This window comes from Balaenoptera physalus (genome assembly GCF_965194825.1).
Source record: "Balaenoptera physalus genome assembly, chromosome: 8".
Lineage (NCBI taxonomy): Eukaryota > Metazoa > Chordata > Mammalia > Artiodactyla > Balaenopteridae > Balaenoptera > Balaenoptera physalus.
Window position 1 is genome coordinate 80,071,830 of NC_138887.1, and position 27,976 is coordinate 80,099,805.

The 27,976-nt window shown below is 38.7% G+C and overlaps 1 protein-coding gene and 1 long non-coding RNA gene across 15 annotated transcripts in view; one reads left to right on the forward strand and one right to left on the reverse strand.

Annotated features, from left to right (window-relative positions):
* BBS9 (Bardet-Biedl syndrome 9) overlaps window positions 1–27,976 on the forward strand; it is a 471,319-nt gene that overhangs the window by 367,905 nt on the left and 75,438 nt on the right. For 13 of the 14 annotated variants that reach the window (XR_014266409.1, XR_014266410.1, XR_014266411.1 and 10 more), the window contains 2 exons: window positions 2,778–2,960; window positions 24,208–24,430. Coding sequence is in view for 9 of the 14 variants with exons in the window: in XM_082471759.1 (XP_082327885.1) it covers window positions 2,778–2,960; window positions 24,208–24,430 (406 nt within the window). In the remaining 5 variants the exon portion in view is untranslated. The other variant, XM_082471761.1, reaches the window with a different exon arrangement.
* Window positions 10,733–24,201, reverse strand: LOC309665630. Its single transcript, XR_014266594.1, has 2 exons — window positions 14,893–24,201; window positions 10,733–14,336 (listed from the first exon to the last, which is right to left on the reverse strand). It is a non-coding gene; the product is annotated as an uncharacterized lncRNA (long non-coding RNA).

Here is a 27,976-nt window from a genome sequence, read left to right on the forward strand (position 1 = left end):
CCCTTCTCCGAACCTATAAGGTGCTTCAGGTCTCATGCAGACTTCAGAGTGAGAGACTCCAAGTCGAATCCTGGTTTCTCGTTACTAGGTGATGGTCAAACTGGCTACTTAATTTGCAGTTCCCAGTGCAAAATGAAAATGCAGGGCCCTTGTTAAAAGGTAGAAGAAAGTGCTATTGAAACAGCTACTAAAATATAAAGTTCTTTCCTTTCTTCAGTGGTTTCTCTTTCACACCTTCTGGTGGTGCTTTTATTTCCTATTTAATGTTATTTCAAGTAAGGAAAAATTAAAATTTTAAATTGTTAGCATGAATTCTATGATTAATCTTTATATTGTGCAATGCCAGTTTTAAATGCAAATGTAAGAGCATTTAACTCTCTGAGTTAATGAGCATATCTCCTCTGATCATGTGCATGGTCCATTATCCTATAGACTTCACTTACAAAGCACAAATTCAAAAATAAAGTTATGAAGACTTTCAAGACAGACACAACAGGGCCTTAAACCAAGCATGGAGCACTTCTAAGCACAGACACAGTTGGCACACCCTATGTACAGTACTGGGCACATTCCTTACATCTGCTGAGCCTCAGAGACCTCATCTATAAAACAGAGATCTTGCCAACTAAGTCTCAGTGGAGGCGTGAGGATTGAACGCACTGATACCTGTATGGCACAGAGCAGATTGCTTGGCATACAGTTCATGCTCAATTAATTGGAGGGATTATTATTAACATAATGATCATAATGTTAGTGGTATTCTCCTCCTTAATAGTCTATAGGGTCTTCCCTATATTGTCAGTGTTTGCCTCCTTGACCTATTTTCCTTTCTCCGTTATAAACTCTTTGAAGGTGGAGGTTATCTCTGTTGCCATTGAATTCCCTGTAGTGCTTCCTGCAAATTCTTGCACATCTCTGGCATTCAGGAGGTGTTTATCACCTTGATCTTTGTATGATTTGGACTTACTGACAATAAGCATCTGTGTCATAATATGATGGCCCCCACAGTGAGGCTTAATTGATAACATTCACAGGAAGAAAATGAAATTAAACTTAGATTTTTAACAGGAGTCAGTTGTAATCATGGTGAGGGTTGGGGAAGCAGATGATTCCAGGTGTTTTGGTTTAAGGAAAGTGACTTCTCCATCTCTTCGAGGGGACTTCTTGAAGTAATGGGGAAGGGATGAGTTCCAAGCCTCATTTGAGTAAAAGAGGCCCCAGGGATATTAACTCTGGCCCATAGTAATCTGCCCCTTAGCTAGCTTCTTTCACACTTACTTTCTGTGCTGCACAATAAGGACGTTATTACAGTAATGCTTCTTTCCACTAATTGGTTGTGTATGTATGTTTCCTGTCCAACAAATTATAAGATCCTCATGGGCTATAGGGTATCATGTACCTTTGAATGCAAATGAAAAGTAGCACAGTAGTAGGCACTCAGTAAGCAGTGTGCTTTATTGTTAATGCTTACCTTGGTCCCAACGCCCAGGGCTCCCTCTAGAGCTGAATGTGAATTGTGATTGCCTTTCATAACTCCTGCAAGTGGCAAGGAATCCTGGTTTGCCCGGCATTGTCAGGCAAGGGCCTTCAGGTGCTTTGTCTTTCTCTAATCTACATCTCTTTTCCAGTGTCTCCCAGATACTCTGAGGACTGTCCCCTTATAGCCCTTCTCCTACATGGAATTTGGGAGACCACACAGCTGCAGACTATACTTGTTTGACTGATGATTTTTTAATAGGCCCTTTGGGCCAGTGTCAGTAAGCCGTGAAATATCACCAAATGGGTCATCTGCACTAGGCTTCTGAAACTCACCTGAGCTCTAGGCCCTCAAGCTGGTGGGGACTTGTAGAAAGGAGCTTACATTGCCCCGGCTTTCGCTATTCCAGTTCTGGGGGCTGTCAGGTGCCTTGAGCCTCTGGGCCAATCAGTTCATTACTTTTAAGGAGCACAAAGTTCACCAAGACATTAAAATAAAATAGAACACCAATGGGCTGTCTTCAATGTTCTATCCAATTGTTACTTTAGTTCTTTTTTCCACAGGATTATTCAAGAGGATAAAAAAAAAAAAAAAAAAAAAACCAATTCTACTCACTCCTGCCAGTTTTATCCTAAGTAGATTAGGCATTGTAAAGCTAACACACCCTGAACATTTTTTTCTTTCAGGTCCCTGTGGGCTGGTGCCTGACATTTGTGTTAAAAATGACATTGCTTGATTAGTCAAATGTTTGAACATTATCTACCTTTTAAATATAGTAAAGAAATATTGAATATTCCAATACCACGTAAAAAGTAATAGTCAGAGGAAGACAGTTATTTTCTGAAAAGGGTATTATGAAGTTATTATTTGAAATTCCAAGGTAAATGCAGTTACTTTGATAAGAATTTTTTAAATTGATCAAGAATATTTTAAATTGATCAATCTCTGTGACTGGTAATAATGACCGTAATAACTGTATTAGAGGTTACTTATATTATCGTATATTGTAGAAGGTGAATCGATGGTGAAGCAGACACTGAACAATGTCCCCATTAAGCTGATTTCGTGGATATTTTCATCTCTTGGCCATATGGATTTGGAATTACTTTGGGTATTTTTTTTTTAAAGAAGGAAGCGAACAGATGAATGATAACTCTTTTATTACTCAACATAGCTTGTGTCTGTGGAAGACAAAGTTCATGAAGTTGTTTTAAAGAAAAACAAGAGTGTGCCAAATGTAATTTGTTGAGGGCTCAAGAATTGTGAAATTATCCCTAACTGAAGTTTGTAATTTCTGCAGGTAATCGCTCTAGCAGATGCAGTAGAGGAAAACCAAGACAATCTGTTCCAGTCATTCACCAGGCTGAAAAGTGCCACCCATTTGGTGATTCTGCTGATCGGGCTGTGGCAGAAGCTTAGCGCTGACCAGATTGCTATCCTGGAAGCAGCATTTCTGCCACTGCAGCAGGACACTCAAGAACTGGTAAGGACCCACAAGCCTGCAGTGGTAACAGCCACCGTTATTGAAAAAGGTTGTGGTTTTAGGAAGATATCACATGGCTATCATGTTTTCTAAGGTATCAAATGAAAGCTTGGTTTTGTTTTGTTTTTTTACCCAAATCCTGTTTTCCTTTTCTTCAAACCATAATAAAAATGTCAAGTAAAGGCCTTTTTTTTTTTTTCTACAGCTATTTAAAAAATAGGTATATAGTCCATTTTTATGTGGTATCAGTCTATTTTTTATATACTCTTCAATCACTTAGAAGCCAGGGAAACAGTCATTTGACCGCCAGGGTGATGGCAGTAAACCTTCAGATTATCTAATCCTTTCCTTTTCCACGAGAGAAAACAGTTCAGCCATTTTAATTTGCTCAACGTTCTTAAATTTAAGTGTCACTTCAAGGGTTAGAGAGAACTGAGGTAGCCTTGCTGAATGACAGGGATATTTTGTTACATTTATGTAATTCTTTATATGTAGTTTATAAACTCTTTTACTCTTGATCCTTTGAATAGGCAGTTTAGAACAAAAAGGGAAAAAATGGGGGTATGCATTTGGAGTTTTTGGTGAAGGATGATATAAATAAACATCTTAGATGCTTTGAATCATTGAGGTATGTGACTACCAGGTGCCATTAATGCATGCTTTTATTTACAAAGAAATAATATATTTCTTTGAAATCAGAGACGCTTGAACTTATTTTTTTGTATTGGAGGAAACTGTTTCAACAAAAAAGTCATTTCAGATCCATTTTTAAACACAGATGTGAAAACATGGTACTGAAGATAATAGTACTAAAACTGAAATTTTGGGGTGTTAACTAGGTACCATGTTTTCTTTTAAGTGTTTCACAAGGATTATCTCATTTAATCTTAAACAAGGACCTATAATATAGTTAAGGTATTGTTTTCATCCCTATTTTACATATGGGAAAATTTAGGCTTTAAGAGTTAAGTACCTTTCTGAAATTAGTGGGTGGTAGAGCCAGAATTTGGACCAAAGTCTGTCTGCTTCCAAAGACATGTTTTTAACCTGTATACGGTAGTTTAGCAACAAAGTCATGAACATGATTTTGAAAATCACAAGCTTTGTCAGTTGAATCTAATTTTCTACAGTTGGGTCAAAGGGTTGTCAGAATAAAAAAAAAAATCAAGCTATATTTTATATCCTTAACAAAACAGTAAAAATAAATTAGAAAAATTTTAGAGTACACATTATTTTTAGATTGATAAAATTACAGCTAAAATCGACCTTTGAGAAGCTAGAAATGTACACTGTAATAATAGAAAATAAAGAATAGAATGGTCAAGATTATATATATATTTTTTTTGAATTTTATTTTATTTATTTTTTTATACAGTAGGTTCTTATTAGTCATCAATTTTATACACATCAGTGTATACATGTCAATCCCAATCTCCCAATTCATCACACCACCACCTTCACCCCCCGCCACTTTCCCCCCTTGGTGTCCATACGTTTGTTCTCTACATCTGTGTCTCAATTTCTGCCCTGCAAACCGGTTCATCTGTACCATTTTTCTAGGTTCCACGTATATGCATTAATATACAATATTTGTTTTTCTCTTTCTGACTTACTTCACTCTGTATGACAATCTCTAGATCCATCCAGGTCTCTACAAATGACCCAATTTCCTTCCTTTTTATGGCTGAGTAATATTCCATTGCATATATGTACCACATCTTCTTTATCCATTCGTCTGTTGATGGACACTTAGGTTGCTTCCATGACCTGGCTATAGTAAATAGTGCTGCAATGAACATTGGGGCGCATGTGTCTTTTTGAATTATGGTTTTCTCTGGGTATATGCCCAGTAGTGGGATTGCTGGATCATATGGTAATTCTATTTTTAGTTTTTTAAAGAACCTCCATACTGTTCTCCATGGTGACTGTATCAATTTACATTCCCACCAACAGTGCAAGAGGGTTCCCTTTTCTCCACACCCTCTCCAGCATTTGTTGATTGTAGATTTTCTGATGATGCCCATTCTAACTGGTGTGAGGTGATACCTCACTGTAGTTTTGGTTTGCATTTCTCTAATAATTAGTGATGTTGAGCAGCTTTTCATGTGCTTCTTGGCCATCTGTATAAGATTATATTAATAAGAATATTAACTATCACTATCACTATGAACTCAGATTTAGTAGGCAAAAAGACTTGGGTGGCTTGAGGTGCTGGTTCCAGCAAAGTCCTTCTGGTCAAGTTTCTTAGCTGATCTAAATCTCTGCTTCTGTAGCTCTAAAATGGAAACAATTACATTAGCTGTCCAATAAATTGTAATAAGAATTAAATGAGATAATTGGATAGAGTGCTAATCATCATTAGTAGTGGTTTGTCTACTTTATGTGTATTATTTATAGTCCTCACTAAAGCCATGCAAGGTAGATATTACTACCTCTTCATGGTGATTTGTCTCCTCAACTACACTTGAGGGCAGGAATTATATCTTACTCATTTTTATATTCTCAGTGCCTGGCACAATGCCTGACCATAGCGCAGTTGGTATTTGTTGGGGTGAATGAATGGAGATAAGGGTGGAAGCTAACAAGAGGTGACTTGGCAGAACAGATGCAGTGGATCGAGTCTGGAGCATGAGGAAGCAGGGCAGGGCCAGCTTTATAATTTACGAGGTTGAGTGCAAAATGAAAATGCAGATCCCTTGTTCAAAAAAGTAGGAAAAAATGCTGAAGTGCTGTTAAAACAGGTACTAAACACATAGCTTTTTAGTTTCTGTAGTCTCTCTCTCATCGTGGTATTTTTGTTTGCTATTTATTTATGTAGTTCTAAATAAAGAAAAATTTAAAGAATTGCCACAATTATACAATATATACAATATATGCAACTTGTATTTTGTAGCTCATATGCATTTTGTTCTCATGGAACTGCAGAATTGCTGCACAAAACTTAACTGTCTTTATTTCACTTCTTAACCAGTGCACATCTACCAACACTCTCTACCTTCAGCTTCCTGCTGAGTAAGGAAGGACTGAAGGGAAAGGAGCTCTGTGTCACTCTATTGCCCTTTCTTTCTATGTTATCATTTTCAGTGTAAGTGGTTGGTTAATACAGGGAAGTAACAGGAGTGTAGTGGGTTTCCTTAGTCATTCCTGTTTCTTTGAATCTATTGCCTTCTTTCTTAATTCAAAACAAGTTCTGGTTCAAATGAAAAGCCTCTCAGGGCTGTCAGTTCCTTTGCTTAATCAGTCTAGACAGAATAGGCCTTCCTCCTGCTTACTTTGAGTCTCTGTGAACTCCCACTCATCCTGGGGCCATGGGAATTCTGAGCTATGGGGCTGTATGTGAATGGGGGGAAAGGAGGGAGGAGGCATGCATATTGCACATATTTTCCCTTCTCACACGTGCTTCAATTGTCTTATCAGACTTCACTTACAAAACACAAATTCAAAGATTAAATTATTAAGAATTTCAAGATGATGACAACAAAGCACTAAACTGAGCACAGGGCCCTGTGCAGTTACACAGCTTGCATGCTTCTGAAGCTGGCCCTGAAGCATGCTTAGACCCAAAGGAAGAATTTCCTAGAAATAAACATTCTCAAATGTAGGAATTGAGTCCCAAGAGAGACTGTGGTATTTCTGACTCCAGAGATCTTTAAAAACAGCTTCATTCGCCAGGAGTGTGTAAGTGTGCTCATCCCTGTAGGCAGGTGAATGGACTTAGCATCTTCTCAAAGCTCCTTTCTACCCTGCCTCTGTATTCTCTACTGTCATACCTCCCAAATCATGTAAGAAAAAATTACTTCAACTCTCTTCTGAAGTTGGTGAGATTAGAAGGTGTGTATACTTGTTATGTCTATCGAAGTCATTAATGAGACAGGACATTTGATAAAAACATAACTTGGAGAAGAATGAATCAAAAAAGACATTTTAATACTGCTTGTTATACTCTTCATCTTTAATTAGGTTGTGGTATTCACTTTGGACTTATACTATTGAGACAGCTTATATATCTTGAGAAAAAAAGGAATCCTTTTTCATTCTTTAAGACGTACTCATGCAGTATGTGGTTTTGACATGCTGGTTCACAATCCTCCACATTATGCCTTTAGACCTCACAAATAAATGTTATGTGATGGGTATCCCGCTGAGATGTGAAAATGAAATATGCAAACCTGAAATAACTTGGAAGGAGGGTGAGGCGGGGAAGAAAGGAGTCTCTGACCAGAATGTTGAAATATATCCCATATTGAAGTTATTATGATACCACAAAAATCTGAATGTAATTTAGACGGTTTGGTTGAGGGTGGATGGCAGAATACATTGTGAGAGGGAGAACTTTAGACATGTGGGCAACATTTTCAGAAGAGACTCTCAGTTCAAGGTCAGATGTCACCACAGTATTGAGAGGTAAGAGAAAGTGCTCAGAAGATGTTTTATTTACGGTTCAAACAGCACTGCGTAATGGTTTGTTGTATTGTTATTTAGATGGCATGTGTCACAAGACAGGCTAAATACCATAGTCAACTCTGGAATATTTTCTTCTTAATAGCCTCGGTTTCACAAAGCAAAAATGTTTAGAATTCATTATTGCTAATGAAAGGTAGTGTTCTTCACACTATATTATCAGTATTAAAAAAAAATACGATCCCATTTGGAACAGAATTCATCAGTGTTTTCTTTGATCTGTCTCTTTAGTAACACTTTTCCATTTTTGCCACTTCTCAGTACTTTTGGAAGGCAAATAAATGCTGGTGTTGCTGACTATTATATGTGATTTTTTAAGTTGCTGAAAGTTATATATACCAAATGTGTTTTTGTAGGGATACTCCCTATCACTTTAAGAAAAACGTTAAATGTTTTATTTGGCGTCTCCAAAAAGAGGTCATAAACATAGTTCTATCGGTGGATTTGATAATATAGTATTATCCCTATTGTCTTCCTGTGATGCTGGAGAAGTTTTACCTAAAATAATGTTCTATCAGAGTACCTGTTAGGGAAACTCTAAAAAGAATTTTCTTACTTTTCTGAGGATATTTCAGAGTATTTGGATCCTCAATGCAGAATTTAAATACGCCTCTACTGACCCTCTATCCACTTGAAGCTCTACGGAAAATACAGTCTCCTTAGACTTACCTAAGTAAGTCTACTTAGGTCAATGTGTTACTGGTTTGAACCTGAGAGAGTATTTAATTGTGATATTACACACATCTCCCCCTCATCATGCTGTATAGAAGCCAAAAGCTGCAAAACTACACATACCTCGGGATTGGCCTAAGAGGAAAAATCTTTTATCCAGTTCATTTATTATCCATTTTTTCATTCAATGAATATTTATTGAGCACCTGCTATGTTTCAGGCAGTGTTCTAGGCACTTAGCATACCTCAATAAACCGAATAGACTTGGTACCCATCCTTTGGGGATTTACTTCAACATTACAAGCAAACATATTCTAGTCATATTCAGTTGTAAACATATTGGCTGTCTAATATGGTAGCCACTTGTCACATGTAGCTATTTAAATTGATATTTAAGTAAATTAAAATGAGATAAAATTAAAATTTCAGTTTCTCAGCCACACTAGCTGTATTTCAACTGCTCAATAGCCGCATGTGGTGAGTGGCTACCACATTGGACAGTATAGATACAGAATATTCCATCATTGCAGAAGTTTCTGTTGCACAACACTATCAGTCATTAAGAGGGAAAGGTTTTTTCAGTTGAGTTAATAACTTAAGCACATTTTAACAAATTAGTGAAAGCAGGGTAGGATACTGACATTAAATGATGCCATGGTGTTTGCATTAGCAGCCCTTATTTCTGGTATTCTGGGATCAGCCTGGTCATTTTCACAATAACCATATATTGTCCCAGGAACAAGAAACTTCTCTAGGGAGATGTGTGCATCTGCATAAAGGAGAGGCAAGAATCTGGCACAGGGGCTGCTACTCCCCCTTCATATGGCCTTGGTAGACGTTATAATCATCATAGACTCTTTCCTGTTGAGCTGACACCATGGCCTCAGAATCCTTTTGAATACAGCACTCTAGGTAGTTACTGTCCCTTGGAGTTGGTACGTGGATGAATCCTTTTTGCCCTTCCTAATCTCTATACAGATCTGCTTCTTATTTTCCTAGTAAACAGCTTAGATGACTAAGATTCTGTATGATGAAGTCCCGCAGATGGCAGGAAAATAAGGAGAAGCAGTGCTGGTATTTCCAAATGGCTGTCTCAAACTTCTGCTCTAAATGTTCATGTGTTCCACCTGATTCCAGAGGAATCTCTAAAGAAAAGAGCAACAGTGCACTGGTTTGGGGACCTGATTACATACAATCCTAGAGTTGGAAGGAATATTGGCACGTTGCATAGCATCTTGCCTTTTTCTTTTCTTTCAAGTGCATTGAATATCTTTAGTAGCTGTTATCTGCTATTTGAAAAAAGAAAAGCTTTATTGTGTCCTTTAGGGGTTTAATAGTTACCTTCCCTAGTACTGAACTTTAAAATCCCCTGGGAAAGTTAAGATGGAAATTTACATCAGTGGGGGAAGGAGATTTGGACCTTCAGCCTTACTTTTTGATTGATTATTCCTTTTACAAACTGATATGGAAAGAGAAACTTATTTTTAACATTTTCAACATGGTTCATGTGAGAAAACAGATGTTTATAATAGGAAATCCTATTGTGTGGAGGGACTTATCAAGACTCACTTACAAGGCTTAAAGACTTCTACGTCACAGGTCAGATTTGATGCAAGGGCCATTGTGCTGCCTGTCTGGATTGAGTGATGACTGCGATGGCTAATCATTACTATTATTAATGACCTTTTCTTAAAAGGCAAACAAAAGGAGGAAGTCTGGTGTCAGTATCAAGCCTGCCTTTATGACTGCTAAAGTATCATCGCAATTATAACTGTCTATGGGAACATAGTGCAGAAAGTAAATATTTTGGTAATTCCCATGATCTTAGCCAGCAAGATAAACATGAAAGAATTAGTTTTATGTTCATAATGACCACATACTCTGTGTTGTTGCTAGTTAGGTGCAACTGGTGTTATGTAATGTAATACTTGACTAGAGTTGAATATAATGTATCTCAGAGCTTTTCTGATGACCTGCTTGCAGGTTTAAAAATTGAAATAGTTGAAATACATCAGAATAGGAGCCAAGTAGAATACATTTACAGGTGGTGACGTGTAATTTTTTAATCTTTCCTTATGTATATCAAATATGAAACAGCGCTTTAACGGACACATTTAGTATTATTCATGCATTTAAGAATAAAGAGACTAAGTAAATGAACAAAGAATTGATTACTTGAAGCTCCACTCTCACTGTATGTGAGATCCTTTGTGAAATAAGGTGTGATTTAATTATAAATAAGTAAAATAAGTAAAAATCACGCTACCACAGTGAGGAAAATAATGATCATCGCCATCCTTATAATGCTTACCAATTTGATTCCTGGCTGGAAGTGTATTTACTTAGTTCAATTTCCTTAAAATACCTTTACTGTGCCTAATTTGAGTCTACTAATTACAAAGAGATGATTTTGCCATTTCTGGGACGTTGCATTCTTTTACAAATGTACACCTGGAAATTGGTGACTCTTTCCTCTAAAACCGGTGCTCCCTCTTCGCTGTAACCACATTCAGAGCTGCACCTCCAGGTTTAGTCAGTCACCCTAGCTGGTGGTTGTTCATTTGGAAATGTTTCTGGGAACCCCCCTTGGCTTGCGTCCTTGTTATTCTACCTGGCTTTCTGTGGTGGCATTTGAAGTAGCCTTTCTACCCACGTTTTGCCCTGCGCATCTCTGCAAGACTCAGCCCACTGCTCTCCTGTCACACATCTGCTTACATACTTTCCATGGCTCTCTTTGCCCCTGGTCGAGTTTGGATTCCAGTGCCAGGCATTCAGGACTTTCAGTCACTTGGCTCCACTATATCTTCTTTCTGAAACTCCTTTTCTGCGACTTCCCAGCTTCCCCACTTTGTTCTGGGAAAGCTGACTTTCCATGGATACACAACTTCTTTCCATCAAGCAGGGCTAATAGAGCTTTTTTCCCTCACCTAAAATAGTGTCCCCTCTTTACCCTTCTATCTACCCTCTTTAAGAGGCAGATCAATTTTCATTTCCTCCCTATTTATTCTGGCTTTCATTCTCTTGTGAATTTCACTTGGGGGTATGACATAATTTAGCTCTCATTTTATACTCTAAAATTGTCTATGTGCTTGTCTTGTATTCTAATTTAAGGACAGATTCTTTCATATCCCCACAGAATTAAAGCTTAAATTAAGCATATAGTTGGATATAAGATCTGTGGATTGCTTGATACCCCATTTACTTTCATAATGTTTCACACAATTACAGATTGTCCTCCAACAATTGTGTAGCGTTTTAAAAGTCATTTTTAAAAAAGGAAGCAATCTATTTCCATTTTGAATTACTCCTTTTTTTTTTGCAAGCAACCTCAAATTTTTGGGGCATTCTATAAGAGAAAACTTGATCTTTCCTGTACAGATGGTAAAAGATATAGGTAAACTGATAGCCAGACCATCACACATAAATATTTATACATATATTCATTCACATATCCTGTAATTCAAATCAGTTAACATAAAAATTTTCAGTCTTACCAGTGATGAATATATGCAAGTGTAAACAGCTATTAGGTACACGTCACCTTTATTGATTTAGTCAAATTTGGTAATAAATACTACTAACAGACATGTATAGACACACCCAGCTATTTCTGATATAGTCTTTCCAGAGAGTCCTCTAGGAAAATGTGGGTCATAAAACTAATCCAACACTTGGGCACCAGTAATCTAAGTTAATGCACTGAAAGTAGTAAACTAAAATCCATTTGGTACCATAATGTTTATATTTATAATTATGAAATACCACAAGCAACCTAAATGCTAATAGTTGGAAAATACAAATGGTGGTATATCAGTTGAATAGAATACTATGTCAGACCGGGGTTCACATCCCTTTTAGAGCAAATACTTAACTAGCTGGGCATCCTTAGGCAAATTACAGAACTCTTTAAGCATTGGTTTCCTTATCTGTACATTGGTGAACGAGACCAGACCCCAAGGACTGGTTCTGCTTCGAAGAGAGTTGAGAGTGGCCATCCAGCTTTGATTTTACCTTACCTTTGCTTTATATTCCTACTGAACCAGTAAATAAATGGTACAGAGGAAGAACATGACATAAAGAAAGTGAGTGAACTTGGCTCCCCAATGCCTTTCTCATGAAGACATGCCTAGAGTTTGTTGGAAAACACAGTTCGTGCCGAGTGAGGAATCTGCCAGTTCAGAGGTGCTCAGAGCCAGAAACTCACTGCCCTTCACACAGTTAGGTCGGGAGAAAGGCCATGTCAGGATCTGAGGAGCTGTACACATGGAATTTCTCTTTACATTTCAGGTATATCCTTTCCTCTACTATGTATTTTTTTTTTTTTTTTTTTTAACCACGTAGTCTGGCTTTCCTTAGGTTTGGCTATGGTCTACTATTCATGATTTACTGAAACACAATAAATATTGAATAAAAATATATATAAAATAAGGTTTTTCTTCTTCAATAATACTTATCCAAATTCTATTTCCTACACAAAGTAAGAAAGTTATATTGCTCGTTTGGTCTCGGTGAACTAGACCATATACTGAGCCTCCTTTGGGTGTCTTCACCATCATTTTTAGATTCAGGGTTTTGATGTTTAGTTATCTATGTCAACTGGAAGACCAGAATACCACTACTACCACTACCACTACCACCACCACCACCACCACTACTACTACTACTACTACTACTACTACTACTACTACTACTACTACTACTACTGCTATTATTAATACTACCACAGAAGTGCTAAACCTTATTTTAAAACAATATTACTCGTGTGAACTCATTTGGAAAGTAGTTGTCAAAGATGTGCAGATGTTAAGGACACCTTTTATAAACCTCTTAAGGTTCATAGGAGGACTAATTGAGGAAATGTACATAAAGTGCTAAACGTGGTGCTGGGCATATACAGTCTCCAAGAATTACTAGCTCTTGTTACTACTATTTCAGTAATGGAATGCCATCCATTGTAAGTGACAGCATTATTTTATGGACCGCTTAGGAAAAAAAAACAAACACTGCCAATTAAACTATGACATAGTGTTCTTTATCACTTAAAATTTTAGATAATTATTGAAAGAGATTTTAGACTTATTTAGACATACATTTTATCACATCTTACTCTTGAGCCTCAGTAAGAGGAAAGCAGCATAAATTGGTTAAGGTATTCCTGAAACTTCTTCACATTCAAAGTTTGATTCTCTTAAGTCACCTTTCAACTACAGGTGATCCCTATCCGTGTTTTTACACACAGCATTGTCCTGTGTGCCATGAAGAGCATTTTGACACAACCTTAAGAGTGTGCCACTGTTGCCTTCATGACTTTTTTCTGAGTCCCTAATATCCATTCTAAAAATTTTCCATTTTGACTGAGCTCAAAGCTTCGTTTTTTTCCTTCAGTTGAATCATATATTGGTGCAAGAAGCTTCTATCCATAGTTAGCAAGAAATTTTAGGCAAATTGATGTTTACTGCTTTAACAATAGTCCTGTGTGATACATTAATTAATCAAACCACATCTATCCCAGAGACTTGGCAATTTCTCTTACTTCAGTTGTATTGTTTGACAGAGGATAGTAATCTGTGCGCATGTATCTCAGTAACAAAACATAATACATTTCTCCTATCTGTATCTTCTTATTTTACATCCTGGAAGGCACTTCGCTTTTGCTTTGCAAGAACATATGGAATTGCTGTCATTCTTCTGTCATGAATATTTGCTTCACTAATTTCAAATTTATACTTCCAACTGTTCTATTCCCATGCCTTTCCGTGCACACAACTTTTTTGTTCAATGATGAATCATAGTATAATTTTGATATTTTAAATGATAATCAGTTTGACAGGAAAGTATGGCCATTGCACATCCATCAATTGAAGTGACAAAATATGAACAGCTAAGACAAAGACTGCGCATACACAGGCACTGACAGCAATAGCATGACTGGTGTCTGGAAGCCAGCGGCTGTCAGACACCGCCGAAATTGACACAATCTATTTCAGAGATGTTAAAATGTGAAAAAATTGCTCTGGAATTGATGGAACATAATTGTAGGCACAGAGTAAAAGATTTTAATTACAGTCATTTTTTATTAACAGGAAATTTGTGAGTGGTTTGAATCGGGGACAGGAAGTTATAGGAAAGGGCAATGCCTTGGTGTTCCATCTTGGAGCAGGCATCCTGAACCAGAAGCAGATTTCATATAAATAGGAAAGATCTTACCAGTTGTTGTGTTTTGAAGAGAAAGCTGCAAATAAACTGTGAGAAGTAATGAAGGTTGCTATCACTCCTAATTTGGCAGATTGCATAACATGATTATGAAATCTAAGCTTTGATTTCACTGATATGTCATTTATGAGGACTGCAGGAACACAGGTCTTCTCTCCCACCACAGTGAATGAGACGATGCGGATGAAATCACTGATATTGTGAGCAGGAATATGCTTCACTTTCTGCATTTAAAGTGGTGAAACTTGCCAGTTTCCTATGAAATCTAATTTCTGTGGTTTAATGGCAGTGATCAGTTGCAGTGGTTAGTTATTTTCTAACCCATTGGCTGTAAATTCAAAGTCATAAGCATCTCTATATAATTTTTAGCAATCTCAGAACCACATCCAATAAACTTCACTAATTAGAAGACATCCCTGTTTTGTAGAGAAATAAGGAGAGAAATTAAATACACACACACACATACACATTCATACACACACAGAAGATATAGGCCTGCCTCCCCCAATTCAAAGAAATGTAAGAAAACTAACTTATTGAGCGTTATTAAGTACTACGCATTGGCCAAGGACTCTGCGTACATTACCCCATTTAATCCTCACTCTGTGCTGGATGCTGTTTGTGCTTCACCCATGTCTCTCCACCTCCTGCCATTCCTGAAAGCTTCTACATGCTGGACACCTGCCGTTTTGCTGCCTGGGGATTCTCCCTGTTTGGCAGAGGCTGTGCAGCCACATGTTTGATCAATGACTGACAGGGGTTGGTAGATTAATACCCCAGCTCCCTCATCCCTCCAGTTGGCAAAGTCCAAGGTACATTACACACCACCTTCCAGAGTAGTCCAGCAGGATTGCACCAGTTACCTACAGCGGTAACTGCTCACAGCCCAGCAGTTTATTGTCTTCTCCCCCTTCCCCCTCTCACTTACTCACTTCCCACCAGCACCTCTTGGATCAGCTGTCAGATAAACTACTTGCATCCACATCCTTGCTTCACAACTATTACTTCCAATTTACAAATGAGGAAATATGCCCAAGGTCATATAGCTAGAACATAGCAGAGGCGAGATTTGAACCCAAGCTAAGGAGCTTCACAAAAATGAGAAACCTGACTCAATGGGGGAACTTTTGACAAGGTGATCATACGGAAGTTTTATTCTTCTCCAATATGACTACTTTAACAAGGATAAGTATAATTTATATTGTGTATTATGTGTACCCGTGCTGGATTCTATATTAGAAAATGCTAACAAATTTAATCTACTTGTTTGCTTCACATAACACTAAAAAGAACTCAAACTATATAATTGATTTTTTCACAAAGTTGACGGGGAGGTACCTCATTATGTAGACAATTACTATTTAACTTTGAGATTTGTGCTGCTGTGTTGCTGTTATCTTAGCTTGATTGCTGTGAAAAATGACATGAACATTGAATGGTGTACAGTCAGTCACTTCAGATCCCATTTTCTGTATTTTTTTCTTCGGACTTGAATTCTGTTTGAAGGAAGATAGAAATAGAAATCTAGTATTTGGACCTTCCTATAGCTGTTTCAGATCCACCGGTGGCTTTGACCAAGAAAGAAGTAGGTAGGCGAATCTTAAAATAGTGAAGCTTCTGGGTGGTCCTAAAAAATACAAACTAATTAAAAGGAAGAGAGAGACACAGAAAGAAAGGGATCCTAAAGAAAAGTGCTTTACACTTAAATCAGTGGTTTCATGTGTATTGGGACATTTTTTCTTGAATTTGGTTATTTCCTATTCTTTGAGATTTTTAAGAACACAGCGTTGTTAGGGAGGAGTTGATGCCTTCAGTTTATTTACATGGCTCTTCTCTTGTCCTAGCTTCAGTAAGATTTTCCCCAGACTCTGTCAGATATATGGGTATTTGGGGAGTCTGTGACCCCATGAATCTTTTGATTCCATAATAAGAATGGGCTCTCCAAGTATTCTCAGTAATGAGTCCTTGAAATGAGCACGTAACTCAGACTCATCAGAGTCAAGTCTGACCATTGTTATGTTTTCAGGGGATGTGGTGTCCCAAGGCCATTCCTAGATGTTAGTTACAGTAGTCTATGCAGGTGCTAAAAGCTTTGACCCATCCAAACTGGCACAAATCATAGTGCTTTTTGATTATGCAGTAAAATCTTATTTAATTGTATACAGATTATTCACTTGGATGAAGAAGCTGATTTGAATTTTGATTCCATGAATATGTTAATTGTGACCATAAATTTTCTGGGGGAAGACCTCATATGATATTTTCTGCCTAAGGTGATCTGATGAAAATAGATTGAAAGGCACACATGATGAAATGGGAAAAAAGTGGTCTGTAGTTTAGTGACCAAGAGCATGGAATTTAGAGCCATACAGTCCTGAATCCCATTACAGCTCTTACTTTTAATAATTGTGTCATTTGTGGTAAAATACTTTGCATCTAGCACCTTAGTTAGAAGTTACAATACCAATTTAACAAGATAATTATTTACAAATAATATTTGTAAATTTCTTAGCATACTTTCTAGTACATAAGAGGTCCTAAATAGTTTTTGCTCTTGTTGTTATTTCTAGTGTCATTATTATTCACACGAACCAGCCCCCAAAAGATCAACTTTTAGAGACAACTCCCAGAAGTAAGAATAATAGCATGGAATTAAGTAACTACAATTGCTAAATATGTCTCATTAAATCTAAAAGCACCTGGCAAAGGAAATTATTTTTCTGATTTTTAACTGATGAGGAAACTGAGACCCAGAGACCTAAAATAATTTTCCCAGAGACATACAGCTTATAAGGAAAGGTGCCACATTTTAGCCTAGGTCTTCCGACTTCTAACCCAGTGCCCTTCTCATGCCCCATGCTGCCTCTTACATGGAAATACATAAGCAAGTATAAGTCATAGCCTGAGATGGTGAATAAGTGAAGGACCAAAGCTGCATGTTAGGCCAGGTAACTAATGACCTCAGGGGAAAAAGCAGCCACAAATTCAGGACTCGCTTTCCTGGGCTTCTCTTGTCCCCTGGATCTTGACCTGGTAACTACTATCTTGTTAGCTTTTCTATAATTTCAAAGAAGTGATTTTTGTATATGTTTTTTCTAGTTATTCTCAGTGAGAAAATTGGTCCAAATGATCTAATCTACCATCACCAGAAGCAGGTTTCCCTTGGAATATTCATTATCAATTTTATTTTCCAGTCTTAATATTTTTGTAAGTTGTTTCTGAATAGTGCATGTGACTGGAAGCTTTTGCCTGAAGCAGACTTTAATGCTTAGTCAAAATGGTTGGCTAGGGACTTCCTTTGTGGCGCAGTGGTTAAGAATCCGCCTGCCAGTACAGGGGACACACGTTTGAGCCCTGATCCGGGAAGATCCCACATGCCATGGAGCAATAAGCCCGTGCGCCACAACTACTGAGCCTGCACTCTAGAGCCCACGAGCCACAACTACTGAAGCCCGTGTGCCTAGAGCCCATGCTCTGCAACAAAGAGAAGCCACCTCAATAGAAGCCCGTGCACTGCAATGAAGAGTAGCCCCCGCTCGCCGCAACTAGAGAAAGCCCGCTCACAGCAACGGAGACCTAATGCAGCCAAAAATAAATAAATTTATTTTTAAAAAAATGATTGGCTAGGTGGGACATCATTAATGTTTTGTTTTGTTTTAAAATTGAATACGGCTATCCAGGATCAGGTTTCATGATAATTCAGGTAATCTACTTGTGTTCCTTCCTCTGTCTAAATCTTTGGGGTCAGAATGGGAGTACAGGTCAAATGCAAATTTCTTAGCAAAACATAACTTAAAAAAAGTATCAGAGTAGGTTGATTGGAAGCAACCTTATGTTTTCTGCTTGTACTGCTGCTAAACTCCATGAAGATTGCTTAGCTTCTGTTTCTCAAAAAGGTTTTAGATTTTCATCCAATAGGAAGCAATGTGCTTTATTTTTCACAATGCTGTGTTGATAAGGCTGGCACCCTGTTCTACTTTTGGTTAAAATCTGAATGAGATTTTTACAGCTTTTGAATCATGACAATACTGAAGTCCAATAAATCACTTCAGTTTAAGATTAAAAGATGATGATATTGGGGAGTGCTTCATTTTATTAGTGATGGGTTGAAAAAGTTTAAGCTGATTTTTTTCAATGTTTTATTTTATAAAAACCACTGAACATAATTTTAAACTCATTAAGATGCCATGTAGGCCATACAGCTTGGTTTCATTTTTAAATTTTATTTTATTTTGTTTCAGGTTCAAAGAGTTGTTTTACTCTTCAAAGGTAAATAGCTCAACATTTCAAGCCCTCCTTTGTATGAAGGAAGATTTACTGAATAAAATCTAGTCTTTAGAAATAATCTGAACCTAGATAAATCCGGAAAAATTCTTATATCTTCCAAAATATATAATTTACAACTAAAGAAATAAGTTTTATTTGTACCTAGGTTTACAGTGACCCTTCATTTGATTATTTTTCCTTATCTTGGCTAATTATAATATGATACAATACAAAGTAGTAGTAATCATAAGATCAGTCATAAATACCAAAGACTTTTAATTGTGAATCCTTTACATCTATTCAAGAGGAAATTTATTTCTCTTTAATGCAACGTTTTTTTTCAAATAAATGAATACGATGTAAAGGTCATTTTACCTTCAAATGTATAATGTAAGACGGGCCATTTCTGAGAGTCTTCTCTCCTCAACTGAAACCTGGGATGTGGGTACACAATCTCCATTTGTTCCTTTACACAGATTTCTTTTTTTTTTTTTTAACCTTTCCTCTCTCCCTTAGAGTTAACTGTGTGTACATTTGGTAACAAATGCTACCATGGCATTGTGTGGTTTTCCCCTATACTACTATAGTTGCGGATGTGGTAGTGTTTCTATTATAAACATAAGTTTGCAGAAGTTTATAATTTTTTTATAAATTTATTTTATTATTTATTTAATTATTTTTGGCTGTGTTGGATCTTCGTTTCTGTGCGAGGGCTTTCTCTAGTTGCGGCGAGCGGGGGCCACTCCTCATCGTGGTGCGCGGGCCTCTCACTATCGCGGCCTTTCTTGTTGCGGAGCACAGGCTCCAGACACGCAGGCTCAGTAGTTGTGGCTCACGGGCCTAGTTGCTCCGTGGCATGTGGGATCTTCCCAGACCAGGACTCGAACCCGTGTCCCCTGCATTGGCAGGCAGATTCTCAACCACTGTGCCACCAGGGAAGGCCCAGAAGTTTATAATTTGTTTGAATAAAAGTTTAAAGATATTACTCTTCACATTGGATTCCAATTGTGTATTTGTATTTTCTGATTTAAAAAAAAGTAGGATTGAATATACATGCTTATGCCATAGTATCTTCTGCTTAAGATTTGAGTGCCTTACCATTCATGTAAAATTGGCTTGGCAAATAGTGTTATTCCTGTTTTATGGAGACCTTAGATATACCCTGCAGAGATTAAGTGATTTATCTAAGGTCATACAGGAAAGAGGCTGTTGAGGTGAATGAGGTTAAGTCAAAATCCAGAAGCCTTGGGGCAGTTATCTTCAACTCGGCTGTTTTAATTTGCAGGTGGCATGAGAATACTCTTTTAGTTTGTTTTTTTCTTTGGTTACTTTGATTGATACCCTAGGAAATTAACTTGACAAACTTAGTCAAACTTTCTGCGTCTTACCGTTTCTGAAAAGCCACTTGCTTATACTGGTTTTTGGGCGCAATGACCAGTGGAGACTAGCAGGGCATGTAGAGCAGGGAAGTCAGAAACCCAGCCATGGCTGTGTGGTCTCTGGATAGCAAAAAGCACAGCTCGGTTGACTTCAGGCAGGAGGAGGAACAGGCTAGCAGAGGCTGAGGCCTTGAATTTGAAAAGCTTCCTCCTAGAAATGGGGCATCACACTGGTACAGAGAGGCATCTGGGACCAGCATGGCATATAGGAGCCTCCACACAGGCAGGTGAAACATGAAAAGCCATGTTGGGGAACGCACACAGCAGGCGACTTGGCACTGAAGTCAGGCAGCAGGGCTACAGCCTTAGGTCTAGTTTCTTGGAAGGGATTTGACAGGAGCAAGGCAGCCCAGTCCTTTAAGGAGTGACCCTTTAAGCAGGCTCCCAACGTAGGGGCTCAGGTAGAAGGACTAAGACAAAAGTTAAGTTACCACATGGGGTAGAGCCTAGACCTTGGGAACAAAGCAAAACCCCAATCGTCAATACTAGACTAGATATAGTAAACACAAAAAAGCCCAGTAAATAAATTAATTTCTAGTACTGACAGGGGCCATGAAGAAGATAAAACAGAGTAACATGTACATTTAAATTTATTTATGGATTTAGTCACACATTTATAGCTGTAACTTCACACCTACTGTTGTTTTCTAAAAGCCATACATGGGTTAACTGGGACTTTAAGAGTTAGGCTATGGATTTGAGAACTAAAGTCATTTCAACTATCACCAAAGAGCACTTGCTTAGTAGTTTCTTCCCTTCCAGATGTTTTGTAGCACCATTTTACCAAAATTAAGATTTTCTTTCACTCTTGCAATTAGAGAGGTAATTGATGTTCAAATGATAAACATCAACTGATGTTCAATTATTAGTACAATTGGTGTTCAACTTTAAAGGATAAAGGTCAGGTATGTGCATGTGGTGTGTGTGTGTGTGTGTGTGTGTGTGTTTAGACATTAAAACTGAATATTGGACTTATCAATTTAAGGGCTGTAAATAAAGGTAATGGATTCAAACACCAAAAAGGTGGTTAAAGTAGCTTATCTTTAATGTACTTCTCATACTTGAGATTTTACATTTCCACATAGTTTTGTTTCACATTTTATCAGGTAAGTATGCTACATGGTTGATCAGTGGATTATCACATTGCATTTTTAAGGCTCTTCTTTTGTCTCATAAACATTCCTTTTTATTATCATATTTGAGCTTATGTAGCAATTCAGGCCCTCCAGATAATAACCCTGTATTTCAATAACAATATTTTTGAAGTATTGGCATCATGCCTCATTATATTAAAGAAATATCCATGCCAAATACCTAAACATGACATGGTTTTTGACTTGATCTGCAAGTTGGCAGTAGAAAAGGAAATTCTGTAGTACCTCTATATTAACCAAATGCCATATCTACTTAAATTATCTAATATGTTACTGTAACCTACTTATGAAAACAGTAGTTTGCTTAGATGAATAGTCTATAAAATAGTAGGAACTGTTTTAATGCTGAAATGACCACAGAGCACACAAATGCCAAATTATATACAAAGCATTTTTCCTTCTTATACTCCAGAGGTCATCATCAGTGCCTTCAAAAACAACTTGAAAATATGTCCTCTCCAATGACATTTGGGTTACTATTTTGTCTTAATTTACCTCTTCCCATTATTATTGAAATACAATTCAATTTTAAATATTTGTCTAGTTTAGATTTTGATATTTGTATAGAGATGTCTTTGTAGTAATCAGCAGTTTATTATTCTTTAGTGGTTTGGGATAGGAAGCTGTTTTTATAGCCTTTGACATCTCATTTAAAAATAATTAATTTGTTTCCTAATTTGCCATCTATAATGGGTCAATAGAGTAAAAAATCCTGATGTTGGCAATCAGCGGGAAGTTCTCTAGTGGATATATACAGAGTCTGCACTTTGCTCTAAAGAACCAGCTGCTTAAGCCTACAAGGAAGATGTGTGGTGAGTGTGGAAAAGGCCTGAGGCTTAATCATCTGTTTGCTCGTTGTGAATCAGGAGTGTGGTGCAGCTGCCAAGAGAGCAGAGGCAACCAGAGGCCAGGCTGGCAGTGAGAACTCCCAGTAAATGGGTGGCGGCTCTTTCCACCCTGCACTCCCATCCCCAGCCTGGTGTCTTGGGGTCAGTTTGGGGTTCTCTAGTTAGCTGTATAAATGTTTAAGTGTTTAAAATTGGAGCTCATTCAAAGACAAGTGGTCAGGATGGAGAGAAAACTTGAAACCATGTTTATATAAGGAAGAGCTGGAGGAACTGAGGATGTTTATTCTGGAGGAGAGGGTACAGAATTGCTGTCTTCACAGATATAAAGGGCTGTCATGTAGAAGAGAGGTTAGATTTATTCTCCATGGCGCTGGAGGATAGAATAAGGGCCAACGGGGCAGATTTTGGCTCAGTTTAGGAATAGCTTTCTGCTGGTTACATATGTCCCTGAAAGGAGTGAACTGCCCCCAAAAGTAGTAATTTTGGATCTTGGGGACAACCATACCTAGGCAGATGGTTGCTACTGTATTCCAGGGAACGTCCCATGAGACTGGACTAAAGATCTCCAAAGTCATCCCAATGCTAAGGTCCTAGTTCACCATCTCTCTGTCCAGCAAACACATTTCTTGACCAAGCACAGTGCTAGGGGTGCGGAGACCTCCAGGCACTGGAGAAACCAGGCATGCAGACAGTGGCCACTGCACAGGGTGAGGAGTACAGTGATGGACGTGGGTGTGTGAGGTCTCAGAGTCCCGGAGAGGGCCCACGAATGCGATGCTTGGATGGCAGTGCCTGAGCTGAGTCGTAAGTAGTAGTTGGCCAGGTAACAAGTAGAGATAGGGCATTGCAGCAGGAGGGCCGAGCATGTGTAGAGGCCAGGGTGAGAGTGGGGGTGCAGATGGACAGGGAGAGAATAAAATGGAGCAGGAGCTGGAGCAGAAAGTGCTTTATATGCTAAACTGAGCATTTGGCTTTAGGAGTTGAAGTGTAGGAATAATGTAATCCGATTTGCATATATGAAAGGTGGCTCAACTGATAAGGTTGAGGATAGAGTGGTACCAACAGTGAAGTCACCCAGGGACTCCTCTCTGCGTCTCAGGTTTCTCACCCCTTATGTGAGGGGCTTGGACTATTCTGCAGTATTCTATGAGGATAGTCATTCAGTATCATCCTTTATAATTTTACTTTGATTGTCAAGCCTGTGGTGTTCTAGGTCTCACCAGCCTCTGGGTACAAATGCAATCACATTGGCAATAATACCCAGATTTCATTCACACTTCTCTATTTTGCTGCTTAAGACCTCCAGACCCCCCGAAAATCATATCCAGTTATCTCTGGGGCCCCCTGCGGATGTCCGATGGGAGAGCATAAGCTGACCCCTCCCGCTTCTCATTCTGTTGTTATCTGAACCCACCTGAGGGTGGTGCTTCCTCATGCCAATCCTCTGTGATGACACCGCGGTCCCTGCCCGCCATAGATATCCCTAGAATTACAGCTTGCAGGGTGCCAAGGTGACACTGCACTCCTCATGGTCTTCACTGCAGCCCAGCCACACTGTTCCCAGCAAATGGGGGTAAACGGCTCACTTCCTCACTTCGTGTCACTTTTTGTCACCTGGGCACGGGAGTGGGACTGGATAGGCTTGTGTCTCCCAAAATCCCTCTTGACAAAGCTCCTCTGGTTTTGGCCTGCAAACCCAAGGCTGTGGGACCAATAGCTGAGAGAGACATCAGGGTTTTCTCTCCATTCCGGTTTCCCCCACTCTCCCCTTGTCCTGGCTGGTTCTCCTTCAGCAGCAGAATGAACTATAATCCTAGGGCTTCACTCTCTGGATCATCAGACGTGCGTACACCTGAGATGATGATGATTATTGTGCCTGGCACAGGGCTAAAAGCTTCTCATATACCATCTCATTTAATCACCCCCACCCTTGGAGATACATATTATTAGTATCCTCATTTGTAGGTGAGGATGAGGCTAAGAGGAATTAAGTAATGTGCTCAAAGTCAAACAATTGACGGAGCTAGAATTTAAAACCAGACTGGTCTGGAATATTCCAGACACCAAGCTCTTAACAAGTCCCCAACACTGGGACATAAAAACACTCATAATCTTATAACTTGATTAACAGTAAAGTGCTTACTTTGCTCATTTGTCATCTATGCATAAATTCCAAATTGGCTTTTGCATCCAGGGCTGGGAAGAAACGGTGGATGCTGCTATTTCCCACCTTTTGAAGACCTGCCTATCGAAGAGTTCCAAGGAGCAGGCTTTGAACCTCAGCAGCCAGTTGAGCATACCCAAAGACACAAGCCGATTGAAGAAACATATCACCTTGCTGTGCGATCGATTAGCCAAAGGTGGACGTCTCTGCCTAAGTACTGACGCAGCGGCTCCGCAGACCATGGTCATGCCAGGTAAGAGCTCCATTCATGCTCCCAAAACACAACTGTACTTTGGCCAAATTAAAGGAATGTGCCTGTGGTTGTACTTGGGGTTTACATTTCATATTAAAGTGATGATAGCCAAGAAAATTGCTTTCACGTTTCCCCTCAGATATCCCAGGGTAACCACTTGGATAAATATTCTTGGGGTATTTGCTTGCTAGACATTTCTAGAATGGTATGTCTTTTTTCTTCCCTCTGCTTTTAAATATATGATCCATTTTGTTTTGCTTCTAACCAATAAAAAGTGGATTAGAGAATAAAACTATTTTTAAGGAAAATTTTACTAAATGTGATCACGATACCGTATTTCATAAATGTAAATAGCATAATACAAGCAGCTAATATAGTCCAGATGAGTCCCATCCCTTCTGCTGTTTTCCTGGTTGTGGTCACCAGAATACGGGGTAAGAGACAAAGAAAAAGACTGGAGATCAGGAGACATGAGCAGGCTTCAGGGCTGAGGCCTCTATGCGCCAGGGGGGAGAGAGATCCCGGTTGCCCAGACCTGGGCAGTCAGTGATGACCATGGGCATCCAAGTCAGCCCTTCCCGCAATCAGAGGGGCTGAGCCGTCAATATTGCTGCATTCGGTCCTTTAGAGGCCGCAGCTCCCAAGTCCCGCTTAGCTCTACTTAGTGTCTCTCTTTGTGGCAGCAGCAAGGAGCATAAGTAAATGAATTTATTAAATGCAGCAGCGGTAGCATCTATTTCCTCCTAAAGCAAGGACCATAGTATGGGAAGTGGTGTGGAGTTTTTCATCTTCCTCCTTACATGCATTTCGTACACTTACCGCCCGCCCCCCCATGCTGATGTTACTGCTCATATGACCTGGATATGTTTGTTAACTTTCCAGAGTCTAGTTTCTCCTTTCAAAGTGGGTATAATAATGCCTTCCTTGTTGCCAGGGCATTATATGTTTGTAAAGCACCTAGCACAATTCTTGGAACAGAGATACACTCAAAAAATTCAAACTATAATTATTACCATTGTACAGATGTATGCATAATTCACCTTATAAATTTGGGGTGGAGAGAATGGCCGGCTTGGGACCATGGGATTCTGTATTCTATGGTTTGAAAATTTTTTGCCTTAATCATACACAGGCAGAACCTAACTTTCATTCCAAAATAATATTTCTAATATGGCATCTCAGAATAGAATTGCCTTCCTACATAGAAACAGTTCTAATAGTTTGTCTTAATTTAGGTCTTCTTCATCTTGCCCTTGTTAACGTCCTCCTAACTGGTCCTTGGGCCTCAATTCATCCATCTCTGTCCACTGTTAGGATGATTTTCCTAAGAAATAAATATATAGGCTTAATGAGATAGTAAATGAAAAATGTTCACTATAATCAGCAATCAGTATATGGCTCTCCCTCCTTTCTTGCCAATTGGAGAAACAAAGGAGGCTTGAGGGAGAAGGCCAGATACATAAAAGGGAAAGCTTAAAAAGAGATGGACTGACCCCCTGATTGGCTGGTGTGTTTGTCAGTGCAGGCCTCGGTAGCCCTGCCTTCTCTTCCCCACATCCTTGTTGGAGCCTCTTTGGGAACAGCCACTAGGAGTCCGGTGGCATTGCTGTGAGCAAACACCTGGACACCTGGAGAGAAACGATGCTTCTTTAGTCACACTTATTGATTATACAACTTTAGACATTTGTTTAAATAACTAGATTTGGAAGCAACCTCAGGGCTGTGTCCTTAGAAACCCTTGATGTAAAATTTCTGAATGTTTGGAAGGAAGAGGCAGAGGAAAGGAGGAAGAGAAGGAAGGGAGGGAGAAATGAAGGAAGGTGGAAAATGTGTTTGTTCACAAACCAGGAATCTGGAAGCCAGGTGTGTGCCTGTCACGCTAGTCTAGCCGAGTTCATCCCGTTGGAGAGACTGAGGCTGTGCGTATTTGTTGCGGTCATAATTGATTGCTTTTACTTAATGATGACCCACTTTTTGACTTTAGTTGAGTGACTGTCCCTCCCTCCCGCCATATCCAATCATGATAGCGAGTTCTTAAAATTTGTTAAATCAGTGCTCTTCGTCATTACCATGCTCCATTATTGCCTATAATACCTTTCCTCCATAGAGCTCAGATTTTTCACATACTCATTTCCGTTCTTAACACGTTTTTGAGGTGGAAGAAACATGTAGAATTATTGCTGTTTTACAAATAGAAATGGAGTTAAGGAAAGCTAAATATCTTTCCCAGAGTTACATGGTTACTGGAAGGGTTAGGTCTAGAATCCAAATCTTGTAGCCCACTGTGCTTCCCTCTAGACCACACAGACCACACGGTACAAATATATTTCTAGCCAGAGCCTCCTCCTGTGTGAGCTATTCTTGATCTGGCCTTGTTTTCACTTAAATTGGCCTAGGATTTTGGGAGGAAAAGGGCAGAAATTTCACAGTCTCTTTTCTTTGCTATGAGGAATATAATAAGGATTTACCCTGTATTTGCTTTGTGCTTAATTTTTATTATCTCAATAGGTGACATGGTACCATTATTACAGAGATTATTTCTGCTTCAAACCAGTAGTTGTGAAATTTATGATGTTTAGCTATAGTAGTTGTTTCAGAATATGTGAAGGTAAAGTGGCATATTAGAAAGGAGTAGATTACTGAACACATAAGCATACAAGCATTTTTCACAGACATGATCTTTTTTTAATAGCTGGGCAGGAACTCAGAAATCATCTGGTTTACTTCCCTCTCTTAATAGCTGAGGTAACGAAGGCCCTAGGAAGATGAAGTGACTTAGTGGTTGATATTAAAAGGCAGGGGTGTCTGTAATTTTACCATGTTCCCTATTAAATTGCAGATGAATCTCAGAATAAAAAACTCTTGGTCTTCTCTAGCCTCATGACTTTATGAACCCAGCACCTTGGATGTGCCCTTTCTTTGCTCCAGTAAAGGCCATCATGACAACATCCTCCCTGGTGTCCAGAATTTGAAAATATTTCCCACTGGGAATTACCTTATGGACTTCTTTGCCTCACATTTCTCCTGCTTGCCTTTATCAACCTTCAGTTTCTCTATCAGGATTTAGCCTAATCTTTATTGGGTATTCTTTTTATTACAGAACCATCAAACTTGTATTTTTCTTATCTGTACCTCTGTATTCACATCTTTCAGCTGGGGAATATTGCATTTTCATTAAATGTCTTTTTTCTAATCTCAGTGGTATGTATTCTACCCTTAGAACAAGAGTTACAGAGGGCCACCAGGGTAATGTTTTAAAAAAAATCTGAATGTGAATGCCTTTAGTTGCCTAGCTGGCTTAATCATACCTGTTTGTTACTTGCTGCATCCCTGCAGGTGCTTGAGGCTGAGGTTTACCGTAGATTGCTAGATTGATTAAAGTATAGACGGTTCGAGACTAATTGGTATCAGAAAAAGAATACCTGAAACTGGAACCAACATTTCATTGTTTTCATTAGGAAAACAAAAGATTTGTTTGAAAAAGAGTAAAATTAAAATTAACAGTAAGTTTATCATATATTTGCCAAAATTTATGTTATGCCTGCA